Source organism: Rousettus aegyptiacus, unplaced genomic scaffold (genome assembly GCF_014176215.1).
Source record: "Rousettus aegyptiacus isolate mRouAeg1 unplaced genomic scaffold, mRouAeg1.p scaffold_m13_p_12, whole genome shotgun sequence".
Lineage (NCBI taxonomy): Eukaryota > Metazoa > Chordata > Mammalia > Chiroptera > Pteropodidae > Rousettus > Rousettus aegyptiacus.
In genome coordinates, this window is record NW_023416287.1 from 46,347,419 (window position 1) to 46,364,323 (window position 16,905).

Consider the following 16,905-nt stretch of genomic DNA (forward strand, 5'->3'; position numbering starts at 1 on the left):
CACATCCCCCTGTCTACACCTATACTCTGGTAGCTGCTGGGCTGCACTAACTCACATTCTAACGTTGCTTGCTTCTCCAGTGATCCTTCTTAATTCACCCAACATTTTAAACATAACAAACACAATGGCTTTTAAACAAGTGAAGATTTCCCACATGCTCTGAGAGTCTTTCACAAATGGAAAACTTTATTTTAAAAATATCAAGATTTAAAGAGACTACAAACCTACTAGAGCTTTACTTATATACGCTTACCTCCAAAAATGCTACTTTGGAAAAGACAAAATCTTAAAGGACAGTTTAGGCATTAGAACGGAGCGATGAGTGCTTACAGAGTGACCAATGCTCACCTATGCACAAAGTTGCAGGTGCCGTCAATAGGATCGACAATCCAGGTGGGGCTGGGGGTGAGTACGCACTTGGCCCCAGCGGCCGCAGCCTCTTCTGCAATGAACCTGTGGTGGGCAGGAGCTCAGCCTGAGAAAATGTACCAAGAACTCAAGACAAAGTGCTTCAAACTGCTTCTGGTCCCATCAAAGACAAAGCAGACACAGTAAAGAGATTTCATCATTGCTTCTTCGGGGCAAGAAGAGAGTCTATAATAGGCCATCTGTGTTTCCATCTGTCTGCTTGGCATAATTTAGAAAACACAGTGATACCTCAATGTAGGAGTTTTGGAAAAGCATCAGGGTGTGAGCTGGCCACACAATACAAGAAATACAAGAGTGAAAAAACCTGGGAAGCAGATCTTATGAAGCGATATTTAACTCTGAACTTCAGTCTGAAGGCAAGATGGTCGAGGACACACTAGAAGGAAGAGTATGAGGAACAATGGCTCAGGTTCAGATTCTCCTGCCAGCAGTGCTATAGCCTGGGGCAGATGGCTTCCCTGGACCAAGGGCATTAAGTGTCACCTACAGCTTACACCTCCCAGGTATGTCCTCAGCCTGATCTGTCCTGAACTGCAGACAAGGTAACAATTACATCTGTGCCCACCTGCCCCCACCATCTGGGCTTGATGGGAGCTGGCAATCCTCCACAGAGGCCTTATCCACTTTGGCCTCTAGCTCAGGAACCCAGGGTGGGTAGCCCCACAGGGTACACTCCTGCCCCCTGGGGACCTGAGGGGAAGGAGAAAGCGGGAGAGTAAGGTTAAGATATTCCCCTGCTCCCTCTCTTCGAATGGTCCCCATCCACCAGTGAAAGCCTTTATTCCTCCCTTCTCCTTCAGGCTCTGGTGACTCCCCATCCCCAAACTCCAACAGTCCCCACAGGAGCATAGCCTGCTCCCAGCCTCAGGCCCATGTACCACCCTACACCAGCTATAGTGGGGGCCCCTGTTCCTGGCTCCCTCCTTTGTAATTACTCTTCTGTAGTCCAAGCTTGCCTAGAACTATCCTTACTCGAGCGGACCATATATTTCCTGTTAGGATCCTGAACAGGACAACTAACATCTCAAAATTAACCTGCACAAAAGGGAGCTCCTGGTTGTCTTCACTCCCATCTATCTCAGCCAAAGGGCACTTCCAAGGACCCAGTTGCTCATGCTAAAAACTAAGAAGTCATCATCAGTTTTTCCTCTTGTCCGCCTCCCTCCTCCAACCCACCACATAGGCTCAGCAGAACACGGTGAAAGTCACTGGTATGTGCATCACAGCCACCACCTAGAAGCTGGTGTCCCCGCAAAGCTGGCTTCTGTTTAAACCTCCTGAAGCTGTTCTTGGGAGTAGTCTACCTACAGCAGATAAGACAGTGCTTGGTACATGTTCCCAACTGTCACAGAGCCAGGTTCACCAAGGGTGGGGCCTCTGCCCCTGCACTGCCTTGTCACCAGGGGGGCATGGCATGCACGGAGCAAACATTTGTTTTATGTGTGAATACAAGGCCCTGCTGAGAGGTTTTCCATTAGCATCTCATGTCATGTTCACATTTGTACTAGAGAAAAAGGAGACCTGAAGGCAATACGTTTTTACTAAGAAGGAAACATAAGTGGAAAACAAAAAGCACTTTATGTCTTACTGCTGACATTTGGTGTATTGTCATTGTAGTCATCAGGCAGCTGCTTAGCCCCTCATGTCAAAGGCTAAGAGGTCAGCGCACTGGGCAGGCTGCTCCTGCTCAGCCTCAAGATGCTCCTGGAAACCACTTTCCCCAGAGGAACCATGTGTCCTAAGATGAAACATCAATGAACTTGCAGATGAGATCAACATCACATCATAAAAGACTGAAATGGAAATGTCTGTAACTGCTCTGTCCAATACAATAGCTACTAGCTACCTGTGCCTGTTTATATTTAAATAATTTAAATAAAATTAAAAAGCTAACTCAGTTCCTTAATCTCACTGGCCACATTTCAAGTGCTCACTAGTCACGCGGGTTAGAGGCTATCACAGTGGACAGTGTAGGTGGAACATTTGTCTTCGCAGAAAGTTCTATGGGTCAGTGTTGTCTTGTCTGTAATACTGTGAGATAAGATTTGCGTTCTGATGTCACTTTTCAGTCAATTATAGTGCTATCGCATGCACTATAACTCATCTGGTCCCTAACTCTGGGACCACTATTTCCGTTTCATAGATTATGAAATTCATGCTCTATATGCACACAGTTATCTTGCCCCCTCCATCTCATAAATCATGTGGAAATGCATCAGTATATATTATGAGGGTACATATATCATTTTCAGGTTGCTGATTCTACCTTCTCCACCGTGTGGTCTGTAGAGAAACCCATGCTAGAAAAGGCAAAGCACTGAGTTTGGGGAGACACCTGAGAAATTCACACCCTGAGAAACAGCAGCTGTGCAGGGAAGCTCCATGAGCCCCACCTGCCCCCAGAAGCTTATAATCTAGAGTGTGACCAGATGGAGTGCTGGTTCCTTGTTGTTGTCTGCTCCATGTCGCCTCCTCCTGCTGGGAACTGTCTCCCTACCATCACTTTCCTCCATGGGCCACTGGATCCTTTGGATCACATAATCCAGGCAGGCAAGTCTAGCTGGAACAAATGGCATGGTGAAAGACACAGAGCAGTGAGAGGAGCCAAGCTGGGCAGGGCGCGGCCAGGCGGTGAATCCCGAACTCCTAACCGCAGCAGAAACGCAGGTGAGCTACACAAAGAATCACTCCACTCATCTGAGGATTAAACACGGCAATGGCTCTGCTGGTTTCTAAGCCAAAGATTTAAGGACTTAAATCTGTTTTCAATGTCTTCTTCTGTAGCTACATGATTTCCCCCTGAAATGGCTTATGATTTCATTCTTAAAGAAAAGGGTACACACCCTAAAGTGCACACATATAAGCATCAAGCGCCAAAGCCTAAATGCAGCACAAGTTCAGTAAAACAGTGAGAAGACATTCCTGAGGTCACGATGGGGATGGAAATGACTCCCACGCAAAGATCAGCTCCTATGAAACTGAGGAGAAATGGAGAAATTTTTTCCTTTTTAAATTAAACCTGATTTGAAGTGGGATGCTGACACCTATCAGTGTTGGAGGGGCCTTGCTGGGGTCTCCCAAAGGGTGGAAGGGAGAGCCTCTTGCAGGACTGTATAGTGATATCAGAGAGCATGGCCTGTAGTGCGAGCCCATGCACTCGGCACACTGACACGGTTCTCAGCACACACAGGGCCAAGAGGTCTGTTAGTTCATTAGCAAAGTGTATGGGACGTAGTCTCAGGGTTCGCCGGCCGCTTATCTGCAGCAGCACCCATAACGCTCCTGTTAACGCAGCTTGGGCTGTGCCCAGCATTTCTGACGAGAGCAGTTCAAAGCACTCGTACTGAGTCCTAAACTTTTTCAGCAACTGGTTATTCACGCCCAAGAATTCTCCTCCTCTTGACCCAGCTGCCCGAGTGAAAGGGCATGGAAGGCGCACTGATCATCCCCCGGCTTCATGCCTGTGGGCGGCACTCCAGGGCAGGGCCTTCCAGAGGCCAACCGGGACATGGACTCTGTCTACTCCTGAGACACTAAAAATACCTCACTGATAAGTGGGAGAGGGTATAGAGTTTTTATTCACTTAAGCCTGATTATCCTTGTGTAGGAAGCTAGCGCCCATGGAATGGGAGAGAATATTCTTCGGCTCTCCATGGAGGGAGTGTGGATATCAACCTGGACACAGGGAACTGAGAAAAGAAAAAGTGAGACCTTAATAAGAGCACTGGAACGTCTACATAAACTTTGTAACACAAATAGAAACAACGCACTCGAGTAAATATTGGGAGCTCAAGGGCCATTTCATCACCCTATCTAATGTACAAGAGGAAATAGCAACCCGGGCAAGGTTCAAAGTTTGGTGACAGATTAGAATGATACTTTCTAATTTAATTTAATTTACTTGCCTTTTTTCTAATAGTTGTAACTTATAATTTTGACGGCCAAATATATCTGGAACTTTCCTTCCCGGCTTGTTTATTTACTCTGTGACAAGGTCAGGGTTACTCTTCAGGCCACTAGGGAGCCAATTCAGTTCCTTAGCCTCTTCTCTCAGGCCGCAGCCTGCCCCCGCCCCTGCCCCAGGGGCTCTGCTGCCCTGGACATGCATGTCCAGCGTGGAGCACAGTGGGAATGTGAAGGGAAGCGAGTGTCTAGCTGGCAGTGGCCAAGAACGTCTTTTTTCCAAATCTAGGACTGTGCTAGACATACTGCAGGGCACAGGTGCCACAACGGACAGGCCTCATCCCACCAAGGAGGGCCCAGACTGAGGCAGGGCAGGTGGCTGTGGATATCGAGCAGCTCAAGCTGCTGTTCTCCTCCCTTTGCCTGCGTCAACTGAGACGAAAGGGACAAGGACAGGTGTATTATATGTACACAATTTGGTGATGCTGCTGAATATTTTCAAACCTGCAAAACTTGGGTCTAATTCAAAATCAACTGGTAACAGGTTTAAGCATCCAACAAAGGCCAGGCTGGATGGAGACTACTAAACTCTCAACCTTAACATGTTAGTTTGCCTTGTGTCAGCATTACCATATAACATCAGTGTAGAAACTGCAGAGCTGACATTGGCTGGGTCCCTCACTTCTAAGTGAGGAGTTTGAGATCCTGAGAAGTGGGGTAACTGTCAAAGCTGGGGGCAGAAGCAAGTTTAAACCTTACTATTCTTTGATTTGGTCTATACCTGTCTTTCAGATCAGAGACCCAGACTTTCGATTTCATGAATGAATAAAATGAAATAACAAACCAGGGAGCCTATATCAGGTTTTTTCTTATTTTGTTAAAAAAAAAACAGTTGCAAACTATATTTAAAATTCTTTCATAAAGACTAAAAATGAGGAAGGACATAAGCTAAGAATGAAAGTCCTTCCTAAGAAAGGGTGAGGTAACCTTCTGCTAACTATGTGTAAGGGATATATAGAAATGCTCTGAATGCAGAAAAATTATACTATTTTATTTTACAATATGAATGTAATTTTTTCTCATCATAAATTTATCAATTTTTTAATATCTAAAACAATTTAATGCCCCGAATTCTGGTACTTTCTTTTAAATCTTAGTCACTGGCAAAAAACAAACTTTAGATATGTTGAAAAATGTTTTCATCTAATTTGAATTTTCCAGGCACACTGAGTAGAGAACAGGAGCAGTGACATCTAGCCTTGAGTTTTGCCCCAGCATTGCCCTCAGGACCAAGAAGGAAGTGCTGGTAAAGGGTGGGGGCATCTCTTCCCTCACGGCTGGCTGGTATGAGCTTTCAGACTGCAGTTTGGGGGCCACTGTTCTAAATCACTGATTCTTGGTCAGGTGTGTATATCTTCATCTTCCAGGGCTTTTCAGAAATGGAGGCCCAACATCAGCAGGTTGGAGATGCTCCCAGATAAGCCTGACACACACCCTAGGTCAGGTCCACTGCTCTGCACAGCTTTCCAAAGAGGCTTTAGAGCCCGATTGTCCCCTGATGACCCTGAGACTACCAGGTGGAGGTGGGTAAAGCCACGTTTACCCATATGTTTATTCTGACTTTTTTCCCCCACACTTTTATCCTGTGATATGCAGCAACGAATAAATTTACCTTGTAAAAATGGAACCCATACCCCATACCAACACAATAGTGGATCCAAATCATTAGCAACTGCTGCCAACATATACCATAGAGCATATAATTTCAGAGTTCAGTTTGTCGAGACTACTATGTAATCTGATGGAAAAACTCCAGAGCCCGAATAATGCCTTTATGTCTAGTCTGCAGTGACCTCAAGGTCTTTACCAGGACCCCATACAGCCAACCCCACCCTCATTTCTGTAGTAGGCACCTGGACCAATTCCACCAAAACCTTGAGAACCGAAATAGTTCCTCAACCAGAAACAGCTGGCTACAGCTTTTCTCCTCTCAAAGAGTAAAAGCAAGCTACATAATTCTTTTGCCATTGCCTTCTAATTTAGATTTTTAAAAGCTAAAAAATTATAAACACTTTAGAACTTATAAAAATTATAATATGTAACTTCATACAGAAGAAGGAAATATGAAATAACGAATATTAAAACACAAAGTTTGTCAACAAAACAAAACAAATCTGATCCACTGACAAAATTTCGAAGTGAGTTTGAGACCCCGAGATAACCTAACCAGTTAGAAAGAAAGAACAGGGAAAAAAGGAGGTAAGTTTGGACATGGGCTTGTCCTTTCTTTCAGTTAATTGTGGACAGGAAAAAAAGTCTACTATGCCTACTCTGCGTTAGAAGGATGCTGAAGAATACAGCCTTAGATATTTCTGTTGCATAAGTACACAGACTCTGACTGTTACAGTGATCAATAGCCAGAAATCCAGTACCTGGTATTTCAGTTTTAGCGATTCTCCATAAAAAAAGGAGAAACCCTTCACACCTAAAACAGTGGTTTCCAAAGTCTGTTATACAGAACTCTGGGGGTGAGAAAGGGCCTGAGGACTGCAAAGACAGTCATGCTCTGGGATCTGTGGCTCCCATGGAACTAGATCCAAAGTACTGTGTGAATATTTGAATTTTTCTGAGGAAAATATTTATAACTTGCATTAGATTCTCCACATAGTGACCTCCCCCCCCCCCACAAAAAAATTAGGAACTGCCGCTCCAGAGAAGAGGGTGGGGTCCTCATAAAGACCTAGGGAAGGATGGCAGCCTTTCCTGTCCCATGCTTTGACCTGGCAAGGGGAGACTGCATCCCTGAATACCGGCATTGGCACACCATCAGGCAGTGCACCTGGGCTTACACAGCTGATGGCGCCATTTGGGGTCAAATCCTTTCTGGAAAATCTGCATGGCACCCCCAAGAAGACACAGGCTGCCAGGGAACAACATCACTGCTCCACATCCCTCCAGAAATACACTAAGTGGCTTAGCAGAGGGGAGCAGTCTCTTCTCTGGAGCATGCATTGTGGGAAGTGAAGCCTTTTCCGTTTTTAAGGTAATATTAACGTGAGAGTTATCAAGATGGTAGTAAAAAGAATGAAAACGAGGTCTGTTTGTCTACCATGCAATTGAAATATCAGGGGGCAGACAGTGAGGCTTTTTGTTTGTGGTCTGCCCACAACAACCAGTGGTGCAGCCTCCCAAGTTAGACCCTGGCCTTCTTTATGAACATGGCAATGTGTTCCTGGGTGTTTTACCCAAGAAATACACACACCTGTGTGAAGGAAACCTCTTCTGCAGCTCAGAGATAATTAAATCTTCCACAAGGTGATCCGTTTCTGTGACAAGATCTGCAGCTGATGTTTTTGTTGAGACGCGCTTTTCCTCAGAAAGGGCTTTTCTGATGATCTGAAATAAAAGTCCAGGAAGGTAGGTTAAGCTGACAAGCATCCTCTTTCCCCAGAAAAATGGGGTCTCTCCTCCGCAAAGGGGCCAATGTGACATTGGCGAGTGCTGGGGAGAGGCGGTGGGTACAGGCCTATGGACCACTTACTTCTGTCATCACTGACAGGCCTTCAGGGCTTAATGTTTAACCCAAGATTTTCTGCCTGGATTTCTAGTGAGCCTTAATTACCCGCTACCCTTTTTACGAGAATGACAGACTCACTTCTTCAAGTTATTTTGTTCTACAAAGAACAACTTTTCTTTGAAGAAAAACATAAAGGTTTTGAAGAATACAGAAACTTCATCCAGTGTGGATGCTATATAACACCTTTGCCTCATAAAGTCCCATGAATTTGAATGTATGAGATTTCAGTGTAAGAACCTCTCTTCCCCAATTCAGTTTACGAATCACATAAAATGGAATATGCTCTTACATGCAGATCACAAATGTTCAGACTGAGAAGCCTGAGAAAGCTGAAACATACTACAAGAACAGGAAGGTGCTCTCCCTGCTGCTCTGTGCAGGGCATCACTGATCATCCACGGATAACACACACATGAACTGGCTTTGGTGCCAAGCAGCTTCACTGAGCCCTCAAGGCTGAGCTCATAGGCGGGCTCTGCAGATGTGCAGGCTGCCAGCATATCCCATCTCAAGCCACTCTGGCTAAATATAGGGTGAGGAATGGAGGGCACTCAACTTCCAGCACCTCCTGCCTGGCTGAATCCCTGGGAGACCCAAGCAAGAAGGTATGTGCAATAGTTAATCAGTCACAGGACACTTCAGGAAGGTTAGTTCTATTTTGTGAAATAAAAAGCACCCTTATTCCAGCTCAGGCCTTTCTTGTAATTTCTGTCCTTTCTTACCATGACACCTCGTTAGGACACCCAGAAACATCTTCAGGCATTTCTTCCAAAATCGGAATCCACCCTAAGATCCTGCATTTCTTCCCAAAGCACCTCAATTGCTTAGTTACCCACACTTGACATCCTTCATCCATCATGACACTCATTTTCTAACCTTAGATAAGCATTTTCTGAGTAGCTTTTTCATGTCCAGCCTGTGCTATGTACTAACAAAGCTGAAAAGGAGGCAGGAAGAGATCAATCTGGTAGCCTACAAAGAGGAGATACTCACATGGAATTTTAAAGGATAAGCAGGAAACCTCCTAGATATCGAACAGTCCCCACCGTTTAGATTCCTCATAGCCACCCCCTACTCCCATCCTAGTGCTGACCCAAAAGATACTGAGCCTGGGCAAGTTTTGCATGTGTTTTTCATCTTGTTGTAAAGATAATAGACACAAATTATAGAAAGTTTGGAGTGTAATGTATTTTGTTAAATAATATAAAAGACAAAGCATGTACCAGTCATATGTAACTTATCAACTAAAGAGAGTCCCATTCATATTTCTGTGCCAGCCCCCAGACTGCCTGCCACCTGGGGTCTTCCTGCTCTTCACTATCAGGTGAATCTCCTCAATTTCCACATAGCAAGCTCCTACCAAATAATCTCCATGGGTTCCTTGTTTATAAATTTCAAACTCCTCAAATCAAGCTCATATAGCACCTGCCCTACCCTCTAGGAATCCCTAAGTTTTGAGCTAGTCCAGACCTCCTGTCCATAGCTCGCTTGGCAGTTCAGTATGGTGTATGTGGGTGGAAAGAGGATATTATGAGGTGTGTGTGTGTGTGTGTGTGTGTGTGTGTAGGAGATATAAGGTGTATATGTGATGTGCAGGGGCTTATACGGTATGTTTAGGGACTGTGTGGTGTGTATATGTTGTGTTGTGTGCTATGTATGGGTATGTATGCATATAGTTAGAAGAGAGAAAGGCACCCTAACCAGAAGACATACCACCAGAGCTTCTCAAATTTTAATGTGCATGAGTCACCTGGGGTCTTGTTAAAGTGAAGATTGCTGGTGTGGGTTTTGTATCTAAGATTTGCATTTCTGACAAGTTCTGTGGTGACACTGATGCTGCAGGCCACAACTGAGTAGCAGGGCCTGGAGCAGGATCTTGACCCTATTGTGAGGAAGGATCCTCAGGAAGCTGGGATGGCCTAGGACTGCACGTGAGTCCTGGAGTTTCCACGGTGAGAGGACACAGGCTTCGTTTTCACTTGCTCTTACCCCACATGTGCTAATAAGCATTCATAAAATTCAAGGTCATGATTCCAACTATCCACTCTGTAGTCTCTATGCAGAAGTTGGATTGATGATTTTTAAACAGAAATCAACTCGTGTCATTTTAATGCTTAGAGTTATCCAATGGCTTCCCACCATTCTTAGAACAAAGCCCCAGATCCCACAGGACCAGGCCTTCACCACCCACCAATCTTGCCTCCCACAGGCCACCCCCACGCTCGCTCTCCTTCTGCCACTTTGGTTTTCTGGTCCATCCTAACCAAATTTGTTTCTGTCCAGCAACTTTATACTATCTGGTTCTTCCGTCTGCACTTCTTGCCATCTGAAATCATCTTGTTTATTTCATGGTTGCTGAAATGTCTCTCCTCACTGCACATGAGCTCCAAGATAACAGTTTGCTCTCTTTTGTTCCCTGCCACACTCCTAGCATCTAGAATTGTACCTGACACAGAGTAGCTGCAAAAAATTCTTTGAATCATGAATAAAATACACATCAGACTGCTTGAATAGATTCTGCACCATTTGATCTACCTGGATGACTAGTGTTTGTGTGAATACTGACCACCTTGGTCTTTCTGTTTTGTACTCAATGGCTCCCTATTGCTCCAAGGATAAATTAAAGTCAAAGGCCCTGAAGGTTGCATGCAACAGCTTTTGGGGGATAGCCTTCTAGCAGAGACAAATTTGACTCCGAATAGCTAGTCTCCCCTTCTTCCTATTAGGAGCAGAAGTCCTAGCAAGGTGCACAGCCACCTCAACAGTCCACACCTCTCTGCCTCTCATGCAGGCAGATGTGGCCTGTGACCAAGTTCTGCCCAAGAGGATATGTGCAACTTCTGAATCACAACTTCAGAAGGCCACTGTTTGCACTCTACTTCCTCTTATTCTTTTCCCCTTTGCCATCAAGTGTGACGTGGTCAGCTGTGGTCACATGAAAAAAAACACTTCCTTAGAGCAACAATTGAAAAGAAACCTGACTTCCTGAGCAAAATCCTTGCTCCCCCAGACCTCTAAATAGACTTCTATGAGAAAGAGAAAGAAATCTGCCTTGCTTCTGTCACTGGTGTCTGTGAGGGAAGCCAAACCATCAGCCTAACAAGTACAGGTCTCGCCTAACCTTTGCATTCTTATCTTCTCCTCCCGCTCCTTCTTGCTCGGTAACTGTTATGCTCCAGCCAAATTGCATCATTCACCCTAAAGTCTCCTTTTGACAGAATTGCCAGTCTTCTTCTGGCCCATGTGTTGCTTCCTTTGTGACTCAGTTCAAATGTCACCTCCTCAATGAAGATTTGAGGAGTTGGAGCGGGGCATTCAACCCTTTAAGTGTGCTCCTCGGGCACTTATACAGACCATACAACTGGCTCCTTAGGATTCCAAGGCATCCACCTCCCACAGGTGGATTTTGCAGCCTGTACAGTGGGGTCTCAGTGAACAACTGCTGAATGAATGAATATTTCTTGGTTGCTGCATACTGACCTCATCACAAGTTACTAACGTCTGGAAGACTTTTTAACAAGTGTTCTTGTGAAGCTGTATCTAGCCCCACTGATATTTAAGTACTTGGTCTTCCAGATCCAAAATATACACAACTCTACTACACTGAGGAGATACACATTCGGGGGCCTGTGTGGGCAGTTTGGGAAATGTCTGATGTCATCTGGGCACACTTTCCAGAGGAAACAGACCCTTACTGACAAATCATACAAAGGAGGGTAGATTTATGGATTCAGAAAGAGCATGCTGCATTATGCTCTTTTTTAAAGTGCTTCGTTTCTATTTTTATTAGTATTATTGTTGTGCTATAATCATTTTGTTGTGGCATATATCACAAGAAAAGCCATGAGCTTGAATGTTCCTGTGTCATTAAACAGCAGGGGAGGCCACGCTGTGCTCACGTTCACTAGTACCTTGCAGTGCAGTGACGTGGCTGGCCCTCTCTCACCTGCTGCTGCTCCTTCAGGCCCTGCCTCACCATCCACTCGGACACCTGAGGAGAAACTGCAGCTCATTCTTGGCTCTCCCCTCTCATTCAGTTACATACCTAGATATTTAGATTGCATTTCTGAATTATTTTCCCAAAATACACTGCCTTTCTCACATTGCCTACCTTCACTTGCCTGCACTGCTAAAACAGCCTCCAAATATCCTTTTGTTTTGTTTCTCTAAAAACCACCCACCCTGTGCAGAGTGGCCTCTCTGGAAAGTGGATCTATCTCCTGCCACTCTCTATGGCTTGTTGCGCTCACCAAGGGGATGGTGGGCCTGTGTCCGGTGTGAGGTCCCCCATGACCAGCCCTGGCAGCACTCAGGCCCACAGCACCCTGGGCCCTGTCCCCATCTTGCCATGCTTAAGGACTTTCTGGTGTTCGTCCACCTGCACCTTTATGTCTTTGGACTTGATGTTCTTTGTGCCTGCAATGGCTGTCCTGGCTACCTCCTGTCCATTTGTCCCTGAAGACTCAACTCAAGCCCATCTCCTCAGGAAGCTGTCAGTGTAGCCTTTCACCTACTCATCATGGGTTAAGCCCTTTCTCTTGGGTTAGTGGTCCCCGTAGCACTGAATGCACATCTCAGTTACTGCACGGACTCCAGTATTTCATCACTGTCAGCCAGGGGCCTGCACTTCCACTAGACTTTAAGCTTCCTGAGCTCTGTTTTACATCTTGGTAGCTCCAGACCACCATTCCCTACAACACAAAGTAGGTTCTACTATCTCTCTCCTGGACTAAGACCTATTAGGGCAATATGCATTGTAAGAGGACTTCACCAAAGTTAGCTGGTGGATTTTCATACATGAGAAAGCTATAAAAATTAGCTTCCTTTCAGTCACCGAAGAGTTAATGGCAGTAAGTCAATCTAAAAAAATTAGCCAAAGTAATACAGAGGTTCAATGCAAACCCTATCAAAATTCCAGTGACATTTTTCACAGAAATAGGAAGACTAATCCTGAAGTTTGTATGGAACCATCAAAGATCCCAATAGCCAAAGCAATCTTGGAAAAACAAAACTGTTGGCATCACACTCCCTAATTTCAAACTATATTACAAAGCTATAGTAATTAAAACAGTATAGAACTGGCTTCAGTACAGACACAGAAATTAATGGAACATAATAGAGAGCCCAGAAATAAACCCACACATACATGGTCAATTAATTTACCACAAAGGAGCCAAGAGTATATAATGGGGAGAGTCTCTTCAATAAATGATGTTGGGAAACCTGGACAGCCACACATGCAAAAGAATAAAACTGGACCACTATCTTACATCATATACAAAAATTAACTCAAAACAGATAAAAGACTTAAAACCATAAAACTCCCAGAAGAAAATATATGTGGTAAGCTCCCTGACACAGGTATGGGCAATGATTTTTTTGGAATCTAACACCATAAGCAAAAGCAACAAAAGCTAAAAATCAACAAGTGGGACTACATCAAACTAAAAAGCTTCTGCACAGCAAAGGAAAGCAACAAAATGAAAAGGCAACCTACCAAATGGGAGAAAATAATTGCAAATCATGTATCTGACAAGAGGTTAATATCCAAAATATATAAAGAACTCACACAACTCAGTAGCAAAGAAATAAACAATCCAGTTAAAAAATGGGCAGAAGATATGAACTGACATTTTTCCAAAGAAGACATACAGATTGCCAACACTTATATGAAAGGGTGATCAACATCACTAATCAATAGGGAAATACAAAACAAAAACCACAATGAGATATCACCTCACACCTGTTAGAATGACTATTATCAAAAAGATAAGAAATAACAAGTCTTGAAAGGATGTGGAGAAAAGGAAACTCTGTATACTGTTGGTGGGAATGTAAATTGGTACAGTCATTACAGAAAACAATATGGAGGGTCCTCAAAAAATTAAAAATAGAACTACCAGATGATCCAGCAATTCCACTTCTGGGTATTTATCTGAAGTAAACAAAAACACTAATTCAGAAAGATATATGTATCCTATGTTCACTGAAGCATTACTTATGATAGCCAAGATATGGAAGTAACCTAAGTGTCCATCAATGGATGGATGAATGGATAAAGTTCATGGATACAGAGAACAGACTGGTGGTTGTAAGGTGTAGGGGGGGAAATGGGTGAACTTGTTTTTTTGTTTTTTGTTTTTTTTTTAATTTAAATAAATTGAATAAAAATTTATTTTAAAAAAAGAAATGACAGTGGCTCAAGCTATAGAGCTGGATTGCTGGGTTCAAAAATAATGACAACAATAATTAACATTTTAAAACTTAGAAATTGTAGTTCTTCATGAAGAAAATGAATATAAAAAATTCCCATCTAGAATGTAATTCTTGATTCCACCCATTTCGTAACATCAATAGGGAGTACAGAAGATAAATCTACAGTGTAGCATAAGCCAGATCTGAATTCAAACTCCACTTGGGAGACCTTGAGGGAACTAACTGAACTCCTCAGAACCCTGGTTTCCACATTGGTAATAACCATAGTATCTAAGACATTGGGTTGCTGTAAGAGTTAAATAAGAAATTGTATGGAATGGTCTGATAGGAAGCTATTAAAATAGTACAGGTGAGCACTATTAAGAGTTAAATATGTATATACACACACAGACTTTCATCACTCCAAATAGTTATTGGTGAGAACATATATCTGACAAAATTTAATGACTGATGACCAAAAAATAAACAATAAATAAATAAAACCTAACATATACATAATGCACGAATCTCAAATGGGGTGCTAAAATACTAAGTTAAGAAAAGTTTAATTTCTAAATTTTCCCACATAGAGAGGAAAGGTGGTGACAAGGTTGTATTTTTAAGATAAGCAAGTATTAGACTCAAATGGCCCTGCCTTGTAGCCACAGTCTCATCCACAGAGGGATGGCCTGTGGGGTGAATTAACTGCTAAAAGCCCTTTACCATGGCTGGTTTACTCAGTTTTAGAGATTTTAAACATTCTCTTTCTGCTAGTAATAAGTCAATACAATGCTGTTTTTTAATTGATGTTTTCCAGCTACTCACTGTGCATGCACTTCACAGACCTCCTGACCTGGGTTTCTCCCTTCAAATAATATTCCATTAATGTCTAATATATAAAATACGGCCTTTAGTCATTCAAACCTGAATTTCATATCTAAAAGGACACAATCAGCTCCGGCATCAGAGGCCTCATTCATAGACCTGTCCAAATGTCCCTTTCTTGTTTCTACACCAGCTTAGGTCTGTGTTACTGTCCCCAAGACAACCACATAATTGTCATCCATTACTATAGAGCAACTTGTGTGTGCGCCAGAACCCATGGAACACCTTGTCCAAAAGAACTCTGCCAGAAGTAGGGTTTCTAACAGGGAACACATGTCTTTCCTTTTCAGATCAGGAACACATCACTACCAGAGGTATCACTACCAGATGTATGGTACTGATGATACTGCCACATCTCAGGTTCTAGACTTACTGAACACAAATGAGTGATGTGATGGTTAATTTTATATGTCAACTAGACTGAGCCATGGGGTACCCAGATATATCACCAAACATTATTCTGGGTGTTTCTATAATGGTGTTTTTGGATGAGATTAACATTTTTATCAGCAGTAAAGCAGATCATCCTCAATAATGTGGGTGGGCATCATCCAATCAGTTGAAGATCTGAATAGATGAAAAAGACAGACTCTTCTCTGATTAAGAGAATTCTGCAGCGTCTGTCTTTGGACTTCAACTGCAACCTCAAATCTTACTGCTTCAGCTTTCACACTGGGGCAGTGGCTTTCCCAGGGTCTCCAGCCTGCGGATTGGACCTGATGGCCTCCAAATGGTTCTGTTTCTCTGGAGAACCCTAACACATGTAACAATCAATAAGACCTACAAAGTAAATCAGATACCCTGATAATAATGTGGCTATCACATGGCACAGTGGTCAACAGTTTAAATCTGTTAAAGAGGAGGAGCAGTTGGTTAAAGCAGAGGGGGGGGTCAAGGACACCAGATTCTCCTGGCTCACATGCCAGTGAGTCTCAAGGCTTACCAACGTAACTGCCTCTCTTCAGTTTCATGGTTAAGTTTTCACAAACCTGGTATATCTACTTTCTAAACTCCCATCACCCCTCAGCCCAGTGTCTTCCCTTGCACCCCAGCACTCCTCTAAACCAACCCTGCTGGGCACCCAGCCACCTCCCATGCCAAATTCAGGGACACTCTTCACTCACATCTCAACTGTATTCTTTGTGTCATCTAACCCTCTCTGCCAGGGCCTCTGAGACCACTGTCCTCTGGTGCTTATCCCTCAGACCATTCCTTACAAGAGGTTTCTCCAAGAACTTGGGCTGGGCCCCACCCTCAGAAGCCGTGCTCCCTGGACACCCCACCTGCTCCACTACCATGGCCACATCACAACAGTGTTGGTCCTCACACTTGCTGAGGGTTTACTCTGTCCCAGACACCGTTCTAAGCAGTTCATGAGTACCAACTTATTTAATCCTCACAATAATTCTGAGGTAATAATGATTATTATCTTTGTGTTAAAGATGAAGAAACCAAGACACAAGAAATTAGGAAAGCTGCCCAAGGTCATACAACTCTAAGTGCAGGAAAAAGGATTCCAACACAGGTGCTCCAAAACTTCCATCACTAAACGGACCCAACCCTCCTGGGCTCTGGTCATGAATGATGATTTCCAATCCCTCTCTGGTTCAGAGTTTTCTCTAAAGCAATGAAATCCACCCAGTTTTCTAAGTCCTCCCAACATGCAGTTAATCAATCATCAAGATTCACCTCAGTATGACACCTACCCACAACTCTGCTCTTCACTGAAGGCCTCCTCATGACCCCCAAACTCCTCCCGCCCGGTGGCCCAACCCTCCTCTCCCACCTTAGTCTTCAGCCAGGTTCATTTCTTGCAGTTCCTGGGTGCTGCCTTCATTTTCACCCCTTGCAATGTCTATCTTCTTTGCCTTGACCCCTTTCCTGCCCCTCTACCCTTCTCGAGCACATTGCCCAGC

General features: G+C 43.8%; 1 protein-coding gene across 2 annotated transcripts in view; it reads right to left on the reverse strand.

Annotated features, from left to right (window-relative positions):
* The window catches only part of IMPA2 (inositol monophosphatase 2), a 42,219-nt gene that overhangs the window by 17,899 nt on the left and 7,415 nt on the right, over positions 1-16,905 (reverse strand). Inside the window, exons 2-3 of one of the 2 annotated variants that reach the window (XM_016119899.2) lie at positions 7,595-7,728; positions 349-453 (exon numbers count right to left, since the gene is read on the reverse strand). In XM_016119899.2, the coding sequence (XP_015975385.1) occupies positions 349-453; positions 7,595-7,728 (239 nt within the window). The remainder of the gene's footprint in view (positions 1-348; positions 454-7,594; positions 7,729-16,905) is intronic. The other variant, XM_036229833.1, reaches the window with a different exon arrangement.